This window comes from Lithobates pipiens, unplaced genomic scaffold (assembly GCF_037356315.1).
Source record: "Lithobates pipiens isolate NorthernLeopardFrog02 unplaced genomic scaffold, aLitPip1_a1.2 Scaffold_23, whole genome shotgun sequence".
Taxonomy (NCBI): domain Eukaryota; kingdom Metazoa; phylum Chordata; class Amphibia; order Anura; family Ranidae; genus Lithobates; species Lithobates pipiens.
Genome location: NW_027507785.1, coordinates 212,869,707 through 212,890,070, shown reverse-complemented (window position 1 = coordinate 212,890,070; position 20,364 = coordinate 212,869,707). Strand labels below are relative to the sequence as shown.

Below are 20,364 nucleotides of genomic sequence, written 5' to 3'. Positions count from 1 at the left end.
CTCATTTTGGAACCTAAGGGGTTAATCCTCTGCATTGTGTAAAATGGCTGTTTGATCCTATCTTCTCTGATCCTCTCCTTCTTCCGCTGTCCCAAATCCATCTGCTAACAGTACAAAGCCTTGAGGGCACTCTGCACATGCTCAGTTTGGTGTGTCTTGCTTGAGAGTTTTTTGTTTCTTGGGAGGGTGCATGTAATCAGCACGGGGCCAAACAGCACTATCCAGACAGAGGGCCAGGTGTCTTGCAGCCTCATAGGACAATCAGAGGACAATGAAAACTCCTCCTACAAGCTCTAACCAGACACTGATAGAAGTCACAAGACTGCTATATTCTACTGATGGAAAAAGGTATTTAGCAGTTTATAATGACTAAAATGATAGCATTTTTATGTTCTGTGTACTGTGGGAAACCAGATATAGTGAATGCAATTACTGAGTTTAGTAACACATTAGATTTGGTATAGTTGTACCACAATCTTAGCATATTTAAATAATAAACAGTGGTAGAAGAAGACAACAGACAAATGCCAGAAATAGACTGTCCCAATGATGCTAATAGGAAGAACATTTCACATGAACTGAATAGTAGATACGTATTTGGGTAAAATAAGAATTTCCAGAGACTCTAATACCGCGTACACACCTAGTCTTTTCCGTAAAGTCCAGTCGTGTGTACGCGGCATAAGCCATTATTTTTTTAGATCTCCTATGGATGTCAAGCTTTACAAAGTTAATTGTTACATTACATTATATGCCTTTCTTCATAATATGCACAATCTAGCTCATTCATGTGTTGCTCATAGAATAAAGGATTATTTTTAAATGTTATTTCTTGCAAGTATGATAAGGACATTTGCCAGTATGACCCATTCATATTGCTTTTAGGATCCATGAACACTTGGATTAAAAACCGCTGACTCTACTGAAGTTTTGCGGGTTTTTTTTTCCTCTTGCCTGTAGAAGCAGCTCAATGTTATCCTATGTGTCCATGCACATTAACCACTTTTGGACCGCCTGCCATCATTATACAGCAGTACTTGAAGAGGAATATTGTTGTTATGGCAGCAGCTAGCTGCCATAACCCAGGTATCCTCTTCTTCAGCGGGTGGTCCGCTTTCAGATAAAAGTGGTCTCTGTGGTGGATTCGCCGCAAGATCACTTTTATTGGCAGCAGGAGAGGTGTGTCTTCCGCCGCTTACTGCAGCTGCGGAGGCATTTGGGTCCTCTTCCTTGTTAGGTATGAGTGAAGGGAAGATGGCCCCCACTCGTCTCCATACCATTGCAGGGCGGAAGCGATGTAAAGACGTCACCTCTGCCCATAGCTCTTAAAGCAACATTTTTATTTTTATATTTTCCAAACAACATTTTTTTTTTTTATTGCACTTTAGTGTAAGTATGAGATCTGAGGTATTTTTGACCCCAGATCTCATATTTAAAGCGGAGGTTCACAAAAAAAGGGAACCTCCACTTTTAGGAACCCTCCCCCCCCCCCCTCCGGTGTCACATTTGGCACCTTTCGGGGGGGGGGGTGCAGATACCTGTATAATACAGGTATTTGCACCCACTTCCAGGAATAGTCCCGCCCCACCAACCCCGCTGTGTGTTTCCCAGGAGATAGACCAGTTAGGACATGCAGCGCGACTCGCGCATGCGCAGTAGGGAAACGGGACGTGAAGCTGCAGCGCTTCACTTCCTGATTCCCTCACCAAGGATAGAGGTGGCAGCTGCCGAGAGCCGAGCGATTGATCAGCTTCGGCTGCCGACATCGCTGGACCCTGGGACAGGTAAGTGTCCATTTATTAAAAGCCAGCAGCTGCAGTATTTGTAGCTACTGGCTTTTAATATTTTTTTTTTAGGTGGACCTCCTCTTTAAGAGGTCCTGTCATGCTTTTTTTCTATTACAAGCGATGTTTACATTCCTTGTAATAGGAATAAAAGTGACCCGATTTTTTTTGTTAAAGAACAGTGTAAAAATAAAAGGTAAAATAAATTTAAAAAAAAATCAATTTAAATGCGCCCTGTACCGCCAAGCTCATGTGCAGAAGCGAACGCATACGTGAGTAGCTCCCGCATATGAAAACGGTGTTCAAACCACACATGTGAGGTATCACCACGATCATTAGAGGGAGAGCAATAATCCTAGCTATAGAGACCTCCTCTGTAACTCAAAACATACAACCTGTAGAATTTTTTAAACGTCGCATATGCAGATTTTTAAGGGTAAAGGTTTGTCGCCACTTCACGAGTGGGCGCAACTTTAAAGCGTGACATGTTGGGTATTAATTTACTCGGCTTAACATTATATTTCACAATATAAAAGAAATTGGGCTAACTTTAGTGTTGTCTTATTTTTGTATTCAAAAAAAGTGTATTTTTTCCAAAAAAAAGTGCACTTGTAAGACCGCTGCGCAAATAGGGTGTGACAGAAAGTATTGCAATGGCCACCATTTTATTCTCTAGGGTGTTAGAAAAAATATATATAATGTTTGGGGGTTCTAAGTAATTTTCTAGCAAAAAAATGTAATAATTATTTTAACTTGTAAACAACAAATTTGAAAAATAAGCCCGGTCTTAAAGTGGTTAAGGTGTTTAGAGGCATGTTTCAAGAGGAGAGTTTAGAGGCAGAAAAGAAAAACATCACAATTGTGTTTTGGAGAAGAGTTTTCAGGTACAAAATATGCTAATCGCACCTAAACGTGGCGTTTAGGAGTCTTCCACATTTTTCCAGTGTACATTCATTATAATGAAATATGAGCAGAGGGGAACGTTTCGGAAAAAATGCTTATAAAAGCAAATGCCCATAAACTCTCCTAAACTCTTGTGCAATATGAGCATTTTTTCTGCCACTTTTTCTGCCAGAGATTCTGGAATTTGTTCCTGCTCCTAGTGTTCATGGACCCTCAGTATGTTTTTATTATGTACTGTTCAAATTTACTTTTTTGCTTTTTTCGTTTTTTGGGGGTTTATCTAATAATACAGCAGTGGTGTGCAATGTGTAGTAGTCTATAGAACTAGTTAGATTTCAGTTTGCTTTAATCAACTTAGCTAAATAGTGAAATCTGGTTACTACATCTGGTTACTACACTAGGTACATTATCTTTGCCTTCCCTAATAAACACATCTATGTATTGTCAGTTGAAGTATAGCCGCATTTAAAATCAACTTGAGCCTAGACTATGCACTAAAATATTTGATTTTAACAAACGGCAAAAGCTATTTAAATCAAGTCCTAAAATACCCCTGTAGCTGCAGGCATTGTGAAGAAATTCATTTCAGTTTACAAATAAGACAATACTTTTCTGTTGTTTTCTGTGAAGAGCAGATCGTGGCAGCCTACCTGCTTTCTAACCTAAACACACAGTAGGTTATTCTAAGTTGTTTAAAACTAAGATCCCACTTTAGAGTCCTTGTGATCATTGAGAAAGAATTACTTTACAATCCATACAGCTCGATAGGTTAGGGATGGCTTGTTATACTTGTTTACTGTGTGTTAACAATTTAGAATATACTTTAAAGTGGTAGTAAACTCTTTTTTTTTTACTTGTATCTACAGGTAATCCTATAATAAGGCTTACCTCTAGGCAGTGGCGGGCCGTCCATTAGGGGCACCCAGTTGCTACCTCCTCTCTCCTTGCTACCCCCCTATATGTAGTGGATAGATTCGTACATTGCATTAATTTATCCACGGTCGCCCCCTATTTATGCGTCCGGCCCCTTTCAGGTCACCGGGCACATGAATTTTTTTGAAGCACCTGATTAGAGCAAGAGGCTCTAATAGGCTTCATAATAGCATGGGCTCAGGTCGCAGAGGATGCGTCCAGAGCCCACACAGGTGTGTTGTAACAGCGAATGAATATTCGCTGTTGCAACACTGATCCTCCTCTTGGCCTGTCAGGAAGCAGGTATGAAACCCACTTCCCGATTGGCCAAAACGTCAGGCGATCCTATTGGACGCATAGTGCTGGGAAATCCACAACAGAAGCTGCTCCAGGACACCGGAGCAGCTTTCCCGAGCCTGCCACCCTGGAAGATGAAGAGTTCCAACCGCTGCTCTTACTTCCTGCATCCAGGGTAAGAAAGACAGCGGGTGGTGGGGGGGGGGGTGTTAGTGGTGCAGGGGGAGGTGGCAGTTGTGTTAGTGCCACTCCACCAGTGGCCTAGGATTGTTTGCCTCAAAAATAAAACCACCAGCCGCCACTGCCTGTAGGTACCGTGAATACCTTTTAAACTTGCACTGTTTAGGAGATATTCACACTGCATGTAGCCAATGATGTCCCTGGTACATGCGCTCTGAAGGGACGACATACCTGTGCCATCCCTTCAGAGCTCCGTGCCGCCGGGACTTTGATGGCCAATCAGACAGCCAAGCTTGCAAACTCCGAAGGATAGACCAGGTGAAGATGGAAGCCCTGTCACTGGTGACAGCGAGCCACTGGAGTGATTTATTCTAAGGTAAGTATTTTATAATGTGTTAGTATGCAATGCATACTAGCACATTATGCTTTTACCTTGCAGGGGATTTACAAAAAAAAGTGCGGTTTACTACCGCTTTCATGTCCGCTTTTTGTTTTTAACTGGAATTTTTGCCAAAACATTTTCTTTTTTGTTTTGAAAAAGTGAGGACTTTCCGTTTCCTATGATGGTGGGGATGTGAAAAACCTAGTTGCTGATTTATTATTTATTTTAGCTTTCTTAGCATTATTTCTATTTACATATATTTTTTACACAGGCTGTGATTTCCTTTCTACCCTGCTAGGATCAAAAAGGCAGCTGTGTGCTATCGGAAGGACAAATACTCAACACTACTTTAAAATGTATCTTTATTTGCTAATGTCTTGGCTTATATTTCAGTATAAAATAAATCAACTTCACTAGTTGGTGAGAAACAAAACTTTTTGACATAGTAAAATAAACTACACTAAATAAAGTTACTTATTTTGGAAAATTGGGAGTTTTCCAAGGACAAATGCTTCAACCCATGGTGGCAGCTATGGTTTACTAAGAGAAAAATTATAATCATTTTGGTTATATTTTGGGCATATTCTCCTAGATGAGGTCTAAAAAATTCACACGGGTTTAAAATGAAGTGATATTTTTGTGCTGCAACCCCATAGTGAGATAGTAGGATGTTCACACGGGATTCGTGTTTAATTTTTAAAGATACAGTGTGTTCTAGCAGGGGAGCCGTCTCCCTGTCAGAACACAATAGAACAGCAGGGAAGATCGCTATACTAACATCAGATTGTTAGTACAGCGGCTCCGAACTGTGCTGTCCGTTTTTTTGGTTCAACCCGATGGGTTGAACAAAAAAACACTATTAGTGTTTACCAGGCTTAATATTTTAAAGCTTATATGAGATTTTACTGATTGGATTTGGATTTATTTTAATTCAGTGCTTGTTAGTGCATGCGTAATTTCAAGAGTATTTGGTTTGAAAGAAAACCCAACATGTTAGAAAATGGACCTTGATTATGTTCTCATTCTTTCTTATGGAGTTAACCTTGTAGATGACATTTCTGTCTGACTTTGTTCCATGGCTATTACAGCACATTGTCATTCTGACTTTTTTTGTGAACTTAAATAGAGTTGTCATAAATTCCAAGTCATTGACACTTGAAGTGCAGTGTCAGAAAGTACAGGGTCAGCAGTGGGAGAAAAATTTGTATGACACCAAAATATATCTATTCTTTGAGGCATAGAGCACTGTTGTAAGTTATTATAAATGTATTTGTACCCCTTATGAGAGGCAAGATCTGCGGGGATTTCCATCTCTTCACTTTGGTCATTATTGGTCTTATTATCTGATGTGACAGTAACCACAGTAAGGCCTCATGCACACTGGAATTTTTGCTAACTCTCCTAAACTCCTTTCCTCTTGGCAGCAGTTTTGACATGCTTGACACTTGTAAAGTTGTGTAACACATATATGCACGTCAAGTGCTTGGGCAGTAATTCATTTAATTGGCCAGAATAATAATTTATTCTGTCCATTGAAATTAATTAATCTTTTAATTAATCAAATGTAATCTAATTAATTAAACTTAGACGTGTTTACACTTGTTTAAGTGCATCAAGTGTTTTTTCTGAAAAAACTTTGCTGCTCCTGGGTGCATTGGTTGTGTTTTTATTTTCTGCCTCTAAACGCTCCTGCCCCTAAGCGCCTCTAAACGTCTATGTGTGCATGGACACATAGGTTAACCTGCAAAGGCGTTTAGAGGCAGGAGGAAAAAAACGCCAAAACAACCCTAGGATCAGCAGAAAAAAGGTCCAGTGTGCATGAGCCCTAACAATTGCTTGGCAAGGGTCAAATTATTGAAATTACTGTCCATGATGAACAATTGGGTACATTGTGATTCTGCTGATTCATGTTTGGAAATTTTGGAGATGAACTGAATAATTATTCTACTGACTTTAAGAATTAGCTAGTTGGGCGGCCTTTTTTTTACTTTATTGACTCACATAACCATGATAAACATAAAATTTCATGTATAAATACTGTAAAAAAAGTTAGCAGAGCAGAGCGCCTAAATGACCGTTCCGTGTCCACTCTGCTTTTACAGAGCAGACAGAGCTCTCTCTGCTCTATGGGCAGTCGAATGTAAATGAACCAGCTTTCTGTTTACAGCTGACTGCCCTTCCATCCAATCCGATCAGCCGGAGGAGAATGGATCTCCTTCCGTTTTTTTATTTTTTTGCCTGACTGGATCGGACCCAGAGGTAGTCAAGTGTAAATGGACACAATTCAGTTTACATCCAGCGTTCCTTAGAAGAGAATGAAGGGTTTGGCTGGAAAACAGACAGCCAGACCCAATCGGACCTCTCGTGTGAAAGGGGCCTAATGGTGTCAGCAGGGAGTGTGGTATAAGACTTACTACAGCTTCTGTGAATGGAGGGGGGAACCTATCACTCATGCTCCTGTCCTCCATTTCTAGATACTGTTCCGTTTATAGAAGCTGTAGTATGACATCTATGAATGGCGGAACTGGGCAGAAAGGACGGGCATAGTCAGGCTGTCTTGATGTGAGCCTGTGACAGCTATTTAGTTGTATTAACCCCTGCTGCACTGGAAGATTACAATTGTGGGGTGGCAGGAAGATTACTATAACAGCAAACAAATTAACACAAGGGACATGTCCTACTGACTATAAGTAATGTCCCTTGTGCTGAAAAACAGAAAAGCAGTTTTTGATTTTGACTGCATTTAGACTTAAGCAGGCAGTACATTTTTGACGTAATAATGGTTACTTGAAAAAAAAAAAAAGCTAAAGCATATGCAGTCAAGGTAGATGACATATCTTAATTTACTCAGCTTTTTATGAGCCATATATTTATTATTGTTATGAATTTAATAATTTCTGAATTACCACTGTCTTTCTGTATTGCTTTTATCATAGAGCAAACTAGCTGGTATATGGAGTTGTCTTTATAGCAGCTGGATATGCTACTGTATAAGCTTGTAGTACATTGTCATCCTTGTGATTCTAATTATTGGTTCTGTGTCTGACAGGTGTTTGACTTTCAACTGCAGCAGAATGACATGGACCATTTATCATCCCTGAATTGTAACAGGAAGCTAATTCATCTGACATACCCACTGTGGAGAGGATGAATCCAAAATGCACACTCAAGTCTCAGAACACTGGAGGCTGTGTTGTGGAAAGCACATCATAACCACTATCACACGGGTCATCCAAGAGTGACTATAGACATGCCTGCAAGAGGGCTAATGTTATTATCTGCAATTACTCTTGACCCAATTGAAAAAGCCTATTCTTTAAATGCAATGTGTTATTTTAGTTTTGTTTTGCCTGTTGCCTTTGTGTTTTTAAATGCAATTCAAACATTTACTTAGCACCAAATACATTTCTATGGGATTTCTTGGGAAAGTGGTGGACGGTAACAGAATAAAATATGCCTGTTACAAACTTAGGTAGTTCAATTTGAATGTATCTGGAATCTGAACACATTGTACATAATGGAGTTCAGTTTATGCCCAAAACAGTCAATAGATACAGAGGCAAATAAAGTGGTATGCTAATCGCAGCTTTCTTGTAAAAGCCAAGTTTGACCCAACTTTTGATCCTTCTTTTAGGCCCATGAGCCAGCCAGGTAAACTAAAGGACCAGTATTGAGGCAGGTGTTGTGGAGACTTCCATATCACTTCAGCTACCTTTATGTCTGTGTCTTTTGATCATATTTGCATGTAGTTTTCACTAGAGTTACTAATGGGGGCAACCAGAAGCTTCAAGGGGCTTTCCCTTAGCACTTTCCCCAGTGTACGGGGGACTGGGCATCTCTACTATACATAGAGACATACAGGTGCATCTCAAAAAATTAGAATATAATATATATAATATATAATTTATTTCAGTACTTCAGTTCAAAATGTGAAACTCATATATTATATAGATTCATTAGACACAGAGTGATACATTTCAAGCATTTCTTTCTTTTAAGTTTGATTATGGATTACAGCTAGTGAAAACCCAAAATTCAGTATCTTAGAAAATGAGTATATTACACAAGACCAAAAAAATAAAAAATACTGATATGGTGATTTATTGAAAAGTATGTCCATGTACAGAATAGTGTGCACTCAATACTTGGACGGGGCTCCTTTTGCATTAATTACTGCATTAATGAAGCATGGCATGGAGGCGATCAGCCTGCGGCACTGCTGAGGTGTTATGGAAGCCCAGGTTGTTTTTATAGCAGCCTTCAGCTCGTCTGCATTGTTGGGTCTGGTGTCTCTCATCTTCCTCTTGACAATACCCCACAGATTCTCTATGGGGTTTAGGTCAGGCTAGTTTGCTGGCCAAACAAGCAGAGTGATACCATGATCAATAAACCAGGTATTGGTACTTTTGGCAGTATTGGCAAGTGCCAAGTCCTACTGGAAAATGAAAGCAGCATATCCATAAAGCTGGTCAGCAGAGGGAAGCATGAAGTGCTCTAGAATTTCCTGGTAGAGGGCTGCAATGACTTTGGACTTGATAAAACACAGTGGACCAACACCAGCTGATGACAAATCATCACTGACTCTGGAACCTTCACACTGGACCTCATGCAACTTGGACTCTGTGCCTCTCCATTCTTCCCCCAGACTCTGGGACCTTGATTTCCAAATGAAATGCAAAATTTACTTTCATCTGAAAAGAGGACTTAGGATCACAGAGCAACAGTCCAGTCAATTTTCTCCTTAGCCCAGGTAAGATGCTTCTGACATTGTTGGTTCAGGAGTGCCTTGACACAAGGAATGCGACAGTTGTAGCCCATGTCCTGCATATGTCTGTGTGTGGTGGCTCTTAAAGCACTGACACCAGCCGAAGTCCACTCCTTGTGAACCTCCCCCAAATTTTTAAATGGCCTTTGCTTCACCATCCTTCCAAGGCTGCAGTTATCCATGTTGCTTGTGCACCTTTTTCTACCACGTTTTCCTTTCACTCAACTTTCCATTCTTTAGCAATGACCTTTTGTAACTTACCCTCCAACTGGAGGGTGTTGATGACTGTCATCTGAACAACTGTCAAGTCAGCAGTCTTCCCCATGATTGTGTAACCTACTGAACCAAACTGAGAGACCATTTAAAGGCTCAGGAAATCTTTACTGGTGTTTTGAGTTAATTAGCTGATTAGAGTGTACAATATTGATGTTTTTCCACAATATTCTACTTTTCTAAGATACTGAATTTTGGGTTTTCACTAGCTGTAAGCCATAATCAAAATTAAAAGAAAGAAATGCTTGACATATATATCACTCTGTGTGTAATTAATCTAAATAATATATGAGTTTCACTGTTTGAATTAAATTACTGAAATAAATTAACTTTTTGATGATATTCATATATTTTGAGATGCACCTGTATGCCATAAATATAAATGGCTAAAAATGTATTGTCTCCCCAATCAGAGTATGTGTTTTATGTTTTTATTTTCACAGGTTATAATAGTTCAATGGTTACAGCATTTTGGATATCATTAATGCATTTTTACAGTGATTTTGCCGCAATTTTCACAGCGTTTTTTTTTGCCCGCGATTTTGTACAGGTCACCAATGTAAAAAGCAAAAAAAAAACTGTAATCTGCCTTAAAGAAGCTTATGTTCTTTTTTCAGCTTAAGGCATTTTTTAGGCATTTTGTTTCAGGTGACAGAACGCTCACATGTGAACAGGTGCCATTGAAATGAATGGGATTTTGCTCGCGTTTTTCAGGCGTTTTTTGGGCATTTTACGAGCGTTTCATGATCTGAAAATGCTCAGGTGTAAATGCAGGCTAAATAGCTGAAAGTATAAGACCCCTTTCACACCAGGGCGTTTTGCAGGTGCTATAGCGTTAGAAATAGCGCCTGCAAAACGCCCTAAAGAAGCTGCACCATTGTGTGTAGTGTGAAAGCCCCGATGTTTTAACCGTTTCGCGGCCGCTAGCGGGGGGGTAAAAGCGCCCCGCTAGCGGCCGAAATGCGCCGCAAATCCGGCGGTAAAATGCCGCTAAAAATAGCGGAGTTTTACCGCCGACGCAAGGTGCGGTGTGGTGTGAAAGGGGTCTAAGGAATGACCCGAATGTTATTGTAAACCCATGCCCTTTTTCTGTATTTCTAAATTTAGTTTTATGTCTACATATTTATATGGTATAGGAATTCAGTTGTATGAGGGATGGAACTGGCATTGTCTATTGCTGCACTGATATGCCCTATTATAAGTATACAAATAAAAAAGTAAGTGCATTATAAGATTACAAAGTAAATAGGTTATAAGGGAATAAGTCATGATGATGCATGTCTGACTTAACAAGCCTTCAGCTGTAGTCCTTATAACATGCAGCCAATTCTAGGGCTAAACTGGTACCTTAGTTTCATGCAATGTGCATGAGGTTGGGAGTCAAAGAAGCCTGTTGATTTTGGTTTGAAAGTTCTGTCGGCTGACAGCGTTAAATAAATCTTTTTGTTCAGCATTTTGCCCACCCAGGTGTGTTTGGCGAGTTATTTCCCACACGTTGCTGCCATGGAGTCTGTTAGGAAAATGGAAAATTCCTATCAAAATACTTACCGTCATTTTCCTTTCCTAATGGACTCTATGGCAGCAGGAGTTCCCTCCCAAGGCTGGAGTAGGCTATTTACCGAACACGGCCAGGGGCAGGGAGCAAAGATTTATGGGAGTAGTGTCCTATAGGGTAGTGGAGGCGGGACTTAACCCACACGTTGCTGCCATGGAGTCCATCAGGAAAGGAAAATTACAGTAAGTATTTTGAAAGGAATTTTCCATTTTCCTTTGGGAATTATCATACTTATTTTAATGTGTATGTGCATCTTGAAATTAGAATACTTTATTAATCCCAAAAGGGAACTTATTGCGACACAGCCACATCAAATGCACAATTCAAAACATTGGTATGGCAGTATGGCAGAAAAACAAAATTTTGACATTTTTCAGGGTTGTCATAAAATTTGTTGAGTCCATTAATGTGCTTTAAAATTAAATTATACTGGTGTATGGCCAGGTTTAGACCAAAGCAGAGGACTTTAGTTACAAATTATCTATTCCAGACACTGAGAGCCTGTTTATAGAGGTGGTAATAGCTAGTGATTGAAATGCTTCCTTAATACTTTGCTTAAAGGGGTTGTAAACCTTTGCGTTTTTTCACCTTAATGCATCCTATGCGTGCCCACAAGGTAACCCCCCCCGGGAGAGTGCTTCTCCTAAGGGGTTATACGATGCGGGAAGGGGTCGCGAGAGCTACCAAGGGACCCCATAAGTCGAGGATCGGGGGCCACTCTGTGCAAAACGAACTGCACGGTGGAGGTATGACATGTTTGTTATTTTAAAAAAAAGAAAAAAAAGTAGCTTTACGATCACTTTAAGCCTGCATATGACTGGATTCACACTGGTGTGTTGTGACAATACATAATGCGTGTTGGTGTTCATTCTGACCCTAAACATGTCTTATCAATGCACCTGTATTGTGGCACACCCCAATGCATTGTAACAAATTTGATATATTATATGCATCTTTTTTTATGTTTAGAAAACTAATTTAAATGAATGGACTGCCTTAAAGCGTGACTAAACTGCAAAAAAAAAGTTTCCACCTGCAGGCTAATGTATGCACCACATAATAGCACAATATGAAACACTTAGCATAAAACAGCCCTCCAGCAGCGCCCTGTCACTGCTGCAGAGGCTTCTATGTTCACCCGGTCTTCCTTCCAGGTTCAGGGACTCTGGGCTTCTAATTGGCCGAGCCGCGATGACCTCACTCCCGCGCATGTGCTTGGGAGTTTTGGCCACAACACACGTTAATGTGTTCATGTTAACCAGTTCTGGACCGCCTACCGCATATACACTGCGGCAGGGAGGCCCGGCTGCGCAAAATCACATACAGGTACATGATTTTGTGCATGGGGTTTTAAGCATGCGCGGCGCTGCCGGAGTGCCGTTCCCGATGTGATTGGACACAGCGGGAGCCAATCAGTGGGTCCGGCAGCCGCAATGGCCGCTGCAACCTGCTAATCGTTCAAAGGAGAGACGTATCCGCCATCTACCTGTGTAAACAAAGCAAACTGGGGATCTGTCAGGAAGGTAAAGAGAGATTTTGTGATTCAGCGAAGCTGAATCACAGACCTCTTTCCCATCAGTGTGACACTGCCCCACACAGTAAGCATCTCCCTAGGGAGCATTTGACCGTTTGATTGCCCCTGGTATTAACCCCTTCCCTGCCAGTGTCATTTATACAGTAATCAGTGCATTTTTATAGCACTAATCACTGTATTGGTGTAACTGGTCCCCAAAAGGTGTCTTTTAGTGCCAGATTTGTACCAGCAATGTCGCAGTACCTCTAAAAATCGCAGATCGCCACCATTACTAGTAAAGGCCCTAAATCTAGCACCAATATTGTAGACGCTATAACTTTTGTGCAAGCCAATCAATATACACTTATTGGGATTTTTGTTTTTTACAAAAAATATGTAGCAGAATACATATTGGCCTAAATTGATGAATAAATTAGATTTTTTATTTTTTTTTATTGGGAATGTTTTATAGCAGAAAGTAAAAAAATATTGTTTTTCATTTAAAACGGTAGGTCTTTGTTTATAGCAAAAAAAATATAAAGAGCAGAGGCAACCAAATACCAGCAAAAGAAAGCTCTATTTGTGGGGGGAAAAGGACATCAATTTTATTTATGTACAGTGTCGCACGACCTTGCAATTGTCAGTTAAAGCGACGCAGTGTCATATTGTCAAAAATGGCCTGGTCAGGAAGTGCATAAAACCTTCTGGAGCTGAAGTGGTTAATGTATGAGAAATCACATCAGCACAGTGCAACAGTGTAAATCCAGCCTAAGTGATTGTTAATGAACATTCACTTTCAAGACAAGTATTTGCGTTGCTGTGATGTGCAAGCAATGCTTGGTAGGTGTTGAAGCCTATGGACATTTGGGACATTTGTAATAGCAGTCAACAGGAATGCTGCCCAAATACTACACAGGCCTTTGGGAAGTGTTTCTGAGGAATATGGTGTTGATTTTTCTATGACTCTGGATGAATTAGTAACTAGCATACAGCCAGATGTAAAAGCTTGCTGAAAGAGTCTCAAACATTTATCATAGCTCCCAACTGTCCCTCATTTCGAGGGACTGTCCCTGATTTGTAGCAATGTCCCTCTTTCCTCCTCATTTGTCCCTCGTTTTGGTCTGATCCATATAGTTGTATATAAAATGCACTTTTTATCTTTCAAAAAGTGTTTCCCAGTGCTAAACCATTCATCCAAATTCTAAATTGCTGCATTTGTATATTTTAAAAGCCAATATAAAGGAATAATAGTGGTAAAAAAAAGCCCTTGGATTTTATTAACCTTTTTCTTGGGTTAATTTTCCTTTAAAGGGGTGTGTCCTATGCCTACATATGTTTGCTGGTAGGTGTCCCTCATTCCCATCTCAAAATGTTGGGAGGAATGCATTTATCAATGGTTGGTATAGGCAAGGGGCATTTGATAAGCTCTGATATCAGCTCTTATATTAAAAACTCATGTGAACTAGTCCTCACCGCAAACTATATACGGTACAACTGATTGACGTATACTTGTGTCTTTATGATGTTTTTATATGTTATAATGAAATATTCCATTATTTTGTATAATTTTATAATTTTAACGAGAACACTGGTTGTTGGTTGCTGTGAACAACTACTGTATAACATAATAAACCTGTGACTGGAAGCATATTCATGTTCAAGAATAAACTCAATTTGTGCAGCTTCTAATTTCTGATCCCTGCCTCCCTTTTTCCCCTACAACCTGTATAAGCCATAACCCACCCTTAATCTTTGTCCAGACCGCCAGCACAAGGGAACCAGTAAGAAACTTGAATTTAATAAAGACTGGAATGTGGGCTTGTTCATATATTCATATATTGAAATGGTTATAAACATCTGAAATGAAAAAGAAACATAACATGTTACTCTGTAGTGTGTACTTTCCTCAATCATGTAGTTCCTCTCTGATCTCTCCTCCCTCTGCTATCTGCATGAGTCACTTCTGACAGTATTCCTATGAGAGAGAGAGCGAATGTGTGTGTAGTCCATTTCCTCCACTCAGGTCTCAGGTTACACTGAGCTTTCCCCTCTATACTATACTTTGTAGTTTGAATGGGCCATGAATGTGCTAATCAGCAAGCTCGTAATCCATTCACACTCCCTCCAGCTTGCAAGCTGACAGCGCATGCAGAGGTACAGGCTGAAGGCTGTAGAGAGAGTGTCTAGGAACCTGAAACTGCACCCGCGATCTGCTAAACCCAGGTGCAATACTTTGCAGGCTCCTGTTTAAAAAATTAAATGCACGTTTAAAAAATGTCAATTTTTTTTTTTTATCTTTTGGAAAAGATGAATTTGAGACTTAAAGTGATTGTAAACGATCACCTTGTAAAACAACTCATTCCGTTTAATACTGAAATGAAAAGCAAGACATTTGTGTATAGATTATACATTATAAATAACTTTTTTTTCCCTTTTTTTAATAAGTGATCACATAATCTCTGTTCTCAGCTGCATAAGAGCTGGGGGAGGAGAAGCAGCAGCACACCGAACTCTCATATGAATGGCTGTGCAGGGAGTGCCAGGACAAGTCTGATCACTGGAGGAGAGCATGCTGAGTTCCCAGCATAGCTAGAGAACTGACCATGCTGTGTTCTCCTGCATAGTGTGGTCAGTTTTTAAAAGGAAAGCAGAGGGACTGGCAGGAACACCATCGTTTTCACATAAAGGAAGCAATATAAAGAGAACAGGATACTTTTCCATGCAAGTACATGGTAAGCAGGCACATATCAAGTATATAAAATGCTGGAGTAACAAACACTTTACTCCATGGGTCTTGAATTAAAAATTCACAGAGTAAAATTTTCCGGATGAAGTTCCGAATCTCACGCTTGCATTATAATACATCACCCCCCTCTTTACATCACAGTCCCCCTTTTACAGCAGTCCCACAGTGTCCTCAGTTCCGCTTCACATCACAGCCTCCTTTTACTTTGCAGTCCTTCACATCATAGCCTGCCTTGAAATAACATCCCCCTCTTAAATCGCACTGCCCCTAGCAATCACGCCCCCCCTTCCAATCACAATCCCCCTTGCAGTCTAACCCTCCCTTTCCTCCTTTACATCACAGTCCTCCTTTCAATCACAATTTTCCCTGCACAGTTAACCACCTATTAACCTACCTATTTATTTTGTTTACAAAGTACATCAAAATCAAACATCCCCTCAGCCCCCTCCCCCCCTCCATTCCTCCCATCACCCTATCAGGTAGGTGTATAACAACAGTAAATCATTCATATCTTGGGTGGCCCGAGAGGGAATTGGTGTCAGGGGGACAATCCTGTCTGGTGTTCCATTTAATCTAAATTCCTACTCAGTCACGCTTCCCTCTCATCCCCATTCTCTCACTCATCCATCCTCTTCATTTTCCATCTTACTTTGATACCTATTAGGTCACTTTTCATCATTAAGATATTTTTCCACACTATTACTATTCACATATCAATCCCTCTGGCTTCCCACCAAGGTTTCCACATCTTATCATATTTCTTGTCCCTTGTTTTATATATATACCGATCTCTCTTTGAGAATTAGCACATTCATGTTATTTATCCATTCTCTACCGGACGGAGACGACACCGACATCTCAGGGCAATCAGTTTCCTTGCCTGAAATAGGCATCTCAGAACCGCCGTCTGGGTGCTTCCTGGGTTTCCGACTCCTTCAACTAATCCCAGGAGACAATACTTTGCCTCCAACCTAGTGGAGGTTCCAAACACCTGATCAATGGTTCCTGTCACCTCCGTCCAGGTCGAAACAACTTCGGGCATCTCCAAAACATATGGATCATATCTCCTTCCATGTCCCCACACCGGGGGGCAACTTGCATCTGGCAGTCGGCCAAATTGAAACAGTTTACGAGGAGTGTAATAGGTTTTATATAATAAGAACAGATGTGACATCCTCTGAGAGGGAGAGAGCAATACCAGCGGAGCCAATTCTAGAATTCTGTTCCATTGTATTTCGGAAATATTTCCCACATATTTTCCCCACTTCCTCTTATACATAGGGGCCTCTATCCCTCCCGTTCTCCCCTTGTTTATATGTGTTAAATCTATATTTACCCAGAAAATAATATATATTTTGTCTGTTATAAATAGTCCAGAAGGATGTGTAAAGTTCTGTTGCTGCTCAATGACCGTGTATAGATTATACATTATCTATACAACCTAAATGTTTGTCCTGGGAGATAAGACAGATTTGAGCATTGGCCAACATCATTATAAATGTCTCAGGTACATAAATAAGACTATAAATGGTCTTTAATAAGCATTGTAAGCTGTGTACTTGTGACACTTTTATAGACGTTCTGCCACAGACTTAAATAGGCCTCAAAGAAGCAGCTATTAGAGCATTCTAAGTATATATTGTGCCTTGCCGGGTCTTTAGAGAAATGTCTGAGCAGTTAAAGTATATGTCCAGCTAAAACTTTTTTTTTCTTGGCTTTGGATAGAGTAGGGAAGGGTTAGAAACCCTGTCAGGAGGGGTGCCCACTGCCACCCCTCCTGTTTGTGCTGTCCTTAGAGCCACTGCTTGCCATGATCCGCAATGATCCACAGATTAAGGGAATTGAAATAGGAAAGGAAGAACACAAATTGGCTGCTTTTGCAGATGACGTACTATTTTATATCAGTAATCCAAGCAATACTATGCCCAAATTAATGGAGGTAATAGCACAGTATGGTCAACTCTCGAACTTCAAAATCAATCAAGCAAAATCAGAGGTACTAAACATAGATACAGGTAAATTGGAAAAATGCAGGCTCCAAAAAGAGTTTGAGTTTCCTTGGCGGAAGAATTGAAATACCTTGGAACAAAACTAGCGACCTCAGTGGAGAGAATGTTTAAATTAAATTATATCCCATTACTGGATGAAGTTAAGAAAGAAAGTAATAGATTAGTAAATAGATCATTGACTTGGATGGGACGTATTAGCGCACTTAAGATGTTTATCCTGCCTAAAATTCTATATAAATTCCAGATGATCCCCATAGCGGTACCGAATTATTATTTCACAAAGATGAAGTCATTATTAATGGGGTTTGTCTGGAATAACAAAAAAAACGAGAGTTCCCTTCACAATTTTGAAACGAAGCAAAGAACGAGGGGGGCTAGCTGTGCCCGATATACAAAAATATTACAAGGCGATCGTGCTGTCGAGAGTAGTGGAGTGGTTAAGAATAAATAATAAGGGGAAAAGATGGGTAAAGTTAGAAAACACTTTTAGCAAGGTACAGTTGAATAAGATTGTGTGGAACCCGCCAAAATATAGGACACTTGATCCGAACACAAATGTTCTGACACGTAATGCACTTAGGGTGTGGGATGGGGCGTATAAGCAATTGAATGGTCAGTATAATTCCCCACTTATAGAGTTTAAAGAGAATGAATATTTTCCTCCAGGGTTAAAGATTAATAGTGTGAATTGGTTGAAAAAAGAGAAGGCACAAGTAAGAGACGTTATAAAAAATAGGAGGATTTTGCCACTGCACGAATTAAAACACAAAGGGGAAATAGGAAGAATAGATGAGTGGCGGTACCTCCAGCTGGCCCACTTTGTTGGGGGCTTACCGCAGCCATTAAGAACGGAAGATGAGTTGTCGCCTCTGGAGCAGTTATGTTTAACAGACAACCCTAAAGGAATAATCTCCAGGCTGTATAGGCTCCTGTCTGAGGGAGGGGAGCTGGAGAGCCCGCCTTTCATACAGAAATGGGAAAAGGAACTAGACGCACAATGTGATAAAAGCACTCAGGGAAAATTTTTTAATCTTATACATAGGTCGGCAGCCGATAGTTATACAGCAGAAATGAACTATAAATGTATTTCTAGATGGTATACTACACCAGACAAAATTCATAAATTTCAACCGAGTAAGTCAGGGGACTGTTGGCCAGAGGATCCATGGATAGTATTATTCCATGGCACCAAAGGGGAAACAAAACAAAAAAGTATCAAGAGTCACTGGTCCCGCACCTCTTAAACGCTGCAAAAAGATTGATACCTAAGAATTGGCAAAAAGAGGAAAGTCCACCAATTTGGGAATGGATGGATGCAGTAGAAGAAACTTACTGTATGGATAGGCGAAGGGACAGCTATGGCGATAAGAGATTGTTGATAGCAGATAAATGGCAAGAGTGGAAAAATTTCAAAAAAACATGGAGCTATGCAGAGCACATAAGAATATAAGAAGGCAAATAGAAAAAACAGAGGTTGACTTAATTTTCCCGCATAGTGAAACAGAAGAGGGTGGCGGGTGGGGGGATAAGTAGAGGATGGAGAGAGATAGGTTTGCACGAATAGATTTGATAGCTTCTTTTTATCTTTCGGATATTGAATAAAGGATTTTAGTAATATCAATTAAAATATAAAGTTACAATGATGTGAAGACGAGGAAGACGCAAATGAACGTAAAGTTGATTGGGGCCTCGTGGAAAATTCGCTGAAGTAGCAAAAAGAAAAGAAAAAAAAAAGACAAAAAAAAAAAAAGAAACCCTGTCAGGTTATAGCTGCTATCTGGGGCTTTGTTAGAGAGATTGGCCTCTTAAATGCCCTCTGAAAAGCGATCCAGCACATATTGCTCTTTAGAGGGTAACACTTGTGAAAACAAGCCCAAATGAAGCCCTGGATAGCAGTACAAAGCCCGTCAGGATTTCTAATCTTACCCATTTTAGCCAAAACTAATAACAAAGAAAAACGAAAGAAAAAAATTCACATATTGTACTGTTATCACCAAACCAAAAGGTTAGGGGAAATCTTCCAACGTGGACACCTGTTCTAAGAGGGTATTTTGACTTTTGTTGTGTTGCCTCAACAGGAAGTCAAGGGAAATCTACCCAATGGTACATAGAAAAAAATTTTACCGTTTTAACGAATCCCTACACTGTCTAAAGCTGGGTTCACATTGGTTTCGACATAACAGTTGTACCACTTTGGATCCAACTTTGCCCTGCGACTTGAAGTCCGAAATGCGTCCGACTTCAATGAACAGGGATGTGACTTTGATCCTCGATAATACCAGGCACTGTGTCTGGTATGAATCTTTAGGGGAAACTCCATGCCAAATTTTTTTAAAAAAAGGCATGGGTTCCCCCTCCAAGAGCATATAAGGCCCTCCGTTCCCCCTAAAATCCATACCAGACCCTTATCTGAGCACACAGCCCAGCAGGTCAGAAAAAGGAGTGGGGAAGAGCAAGTGCCGCCCCCCCCCCCTCCTGTACCGTACCAGGCCACATGCGCCCCCCCCCCACCCCATAGCTACTTATCCCCATGTTGAGGAGGACAAGGGCCTCTTCCCAACAACCCTGGTTGTTGGGGTCTGCGGGCGGGGGGGCTTATCGGAATCTGGAAGCCCCTTTTAATAAGGGGCCCCCCAGATTCCGGCCCCTCACCCTATGTAAATGAGTAAGGGGTTACATTGTATCCCTACCCATTCATTCACCCTTAAAAAGTGTCAAAAATAAAACATAGTACATATGTTTTAAAGTAATTTATTATGGCAACTCCGTCGTCTCCTCTGATCTCTTCTGCCTTCTCCAGCTCTTCTGTGTCCTCCACTGACGTCTTCTGCCTCTGTTTGTTCTTCTCCGGGTCTTTTCCACTCTCTCTCGGGTTCTTCTCCCTCTGTCCACTGTCTTCTGCCAGGTCTCCTCCACTGTCTTCTTGGTCTTTTGCTTGGTCTTTTTCCTGCTCTTTTGCCCGCTCTTCTCCACTGTCTTCTCCCTCTGTTCTTCTTCCGATGTTGACTCAACACTCTCACTCTAATGCCGGGTGCCCGGTGTGCC

General features: G+C 40.6%; 1 protein-coding gene across 2 annotated transcripts in view; it reads left to right on the top strand.

Moving 5' to 3' along the window:
* The window catches only part of LOC143928135 (putative oxidoreductase ZK1290.5), a 248,620-nt gene extending 234,367 nt beyond the window's left edge, over nt 1–14,253 (top strand). For both annotated transcript variants that reach the window (XM_077452806.1, XM_077452807.1), the window contains one exon: nt 7,508–14,253. In XM_077452806.1, coding sequence (XP_077308932.1) covers nt 7,508–7,609 — 102 coding nt within the window. In that variant the 3' untranslated portion in view covers nt 7,610–14,253. The remainder of the gene's footprint in view (nt 1–7,507) is intronic.
* Nucleotides 14,254–20,364: the final 6,111 nt, after the last annotated feature.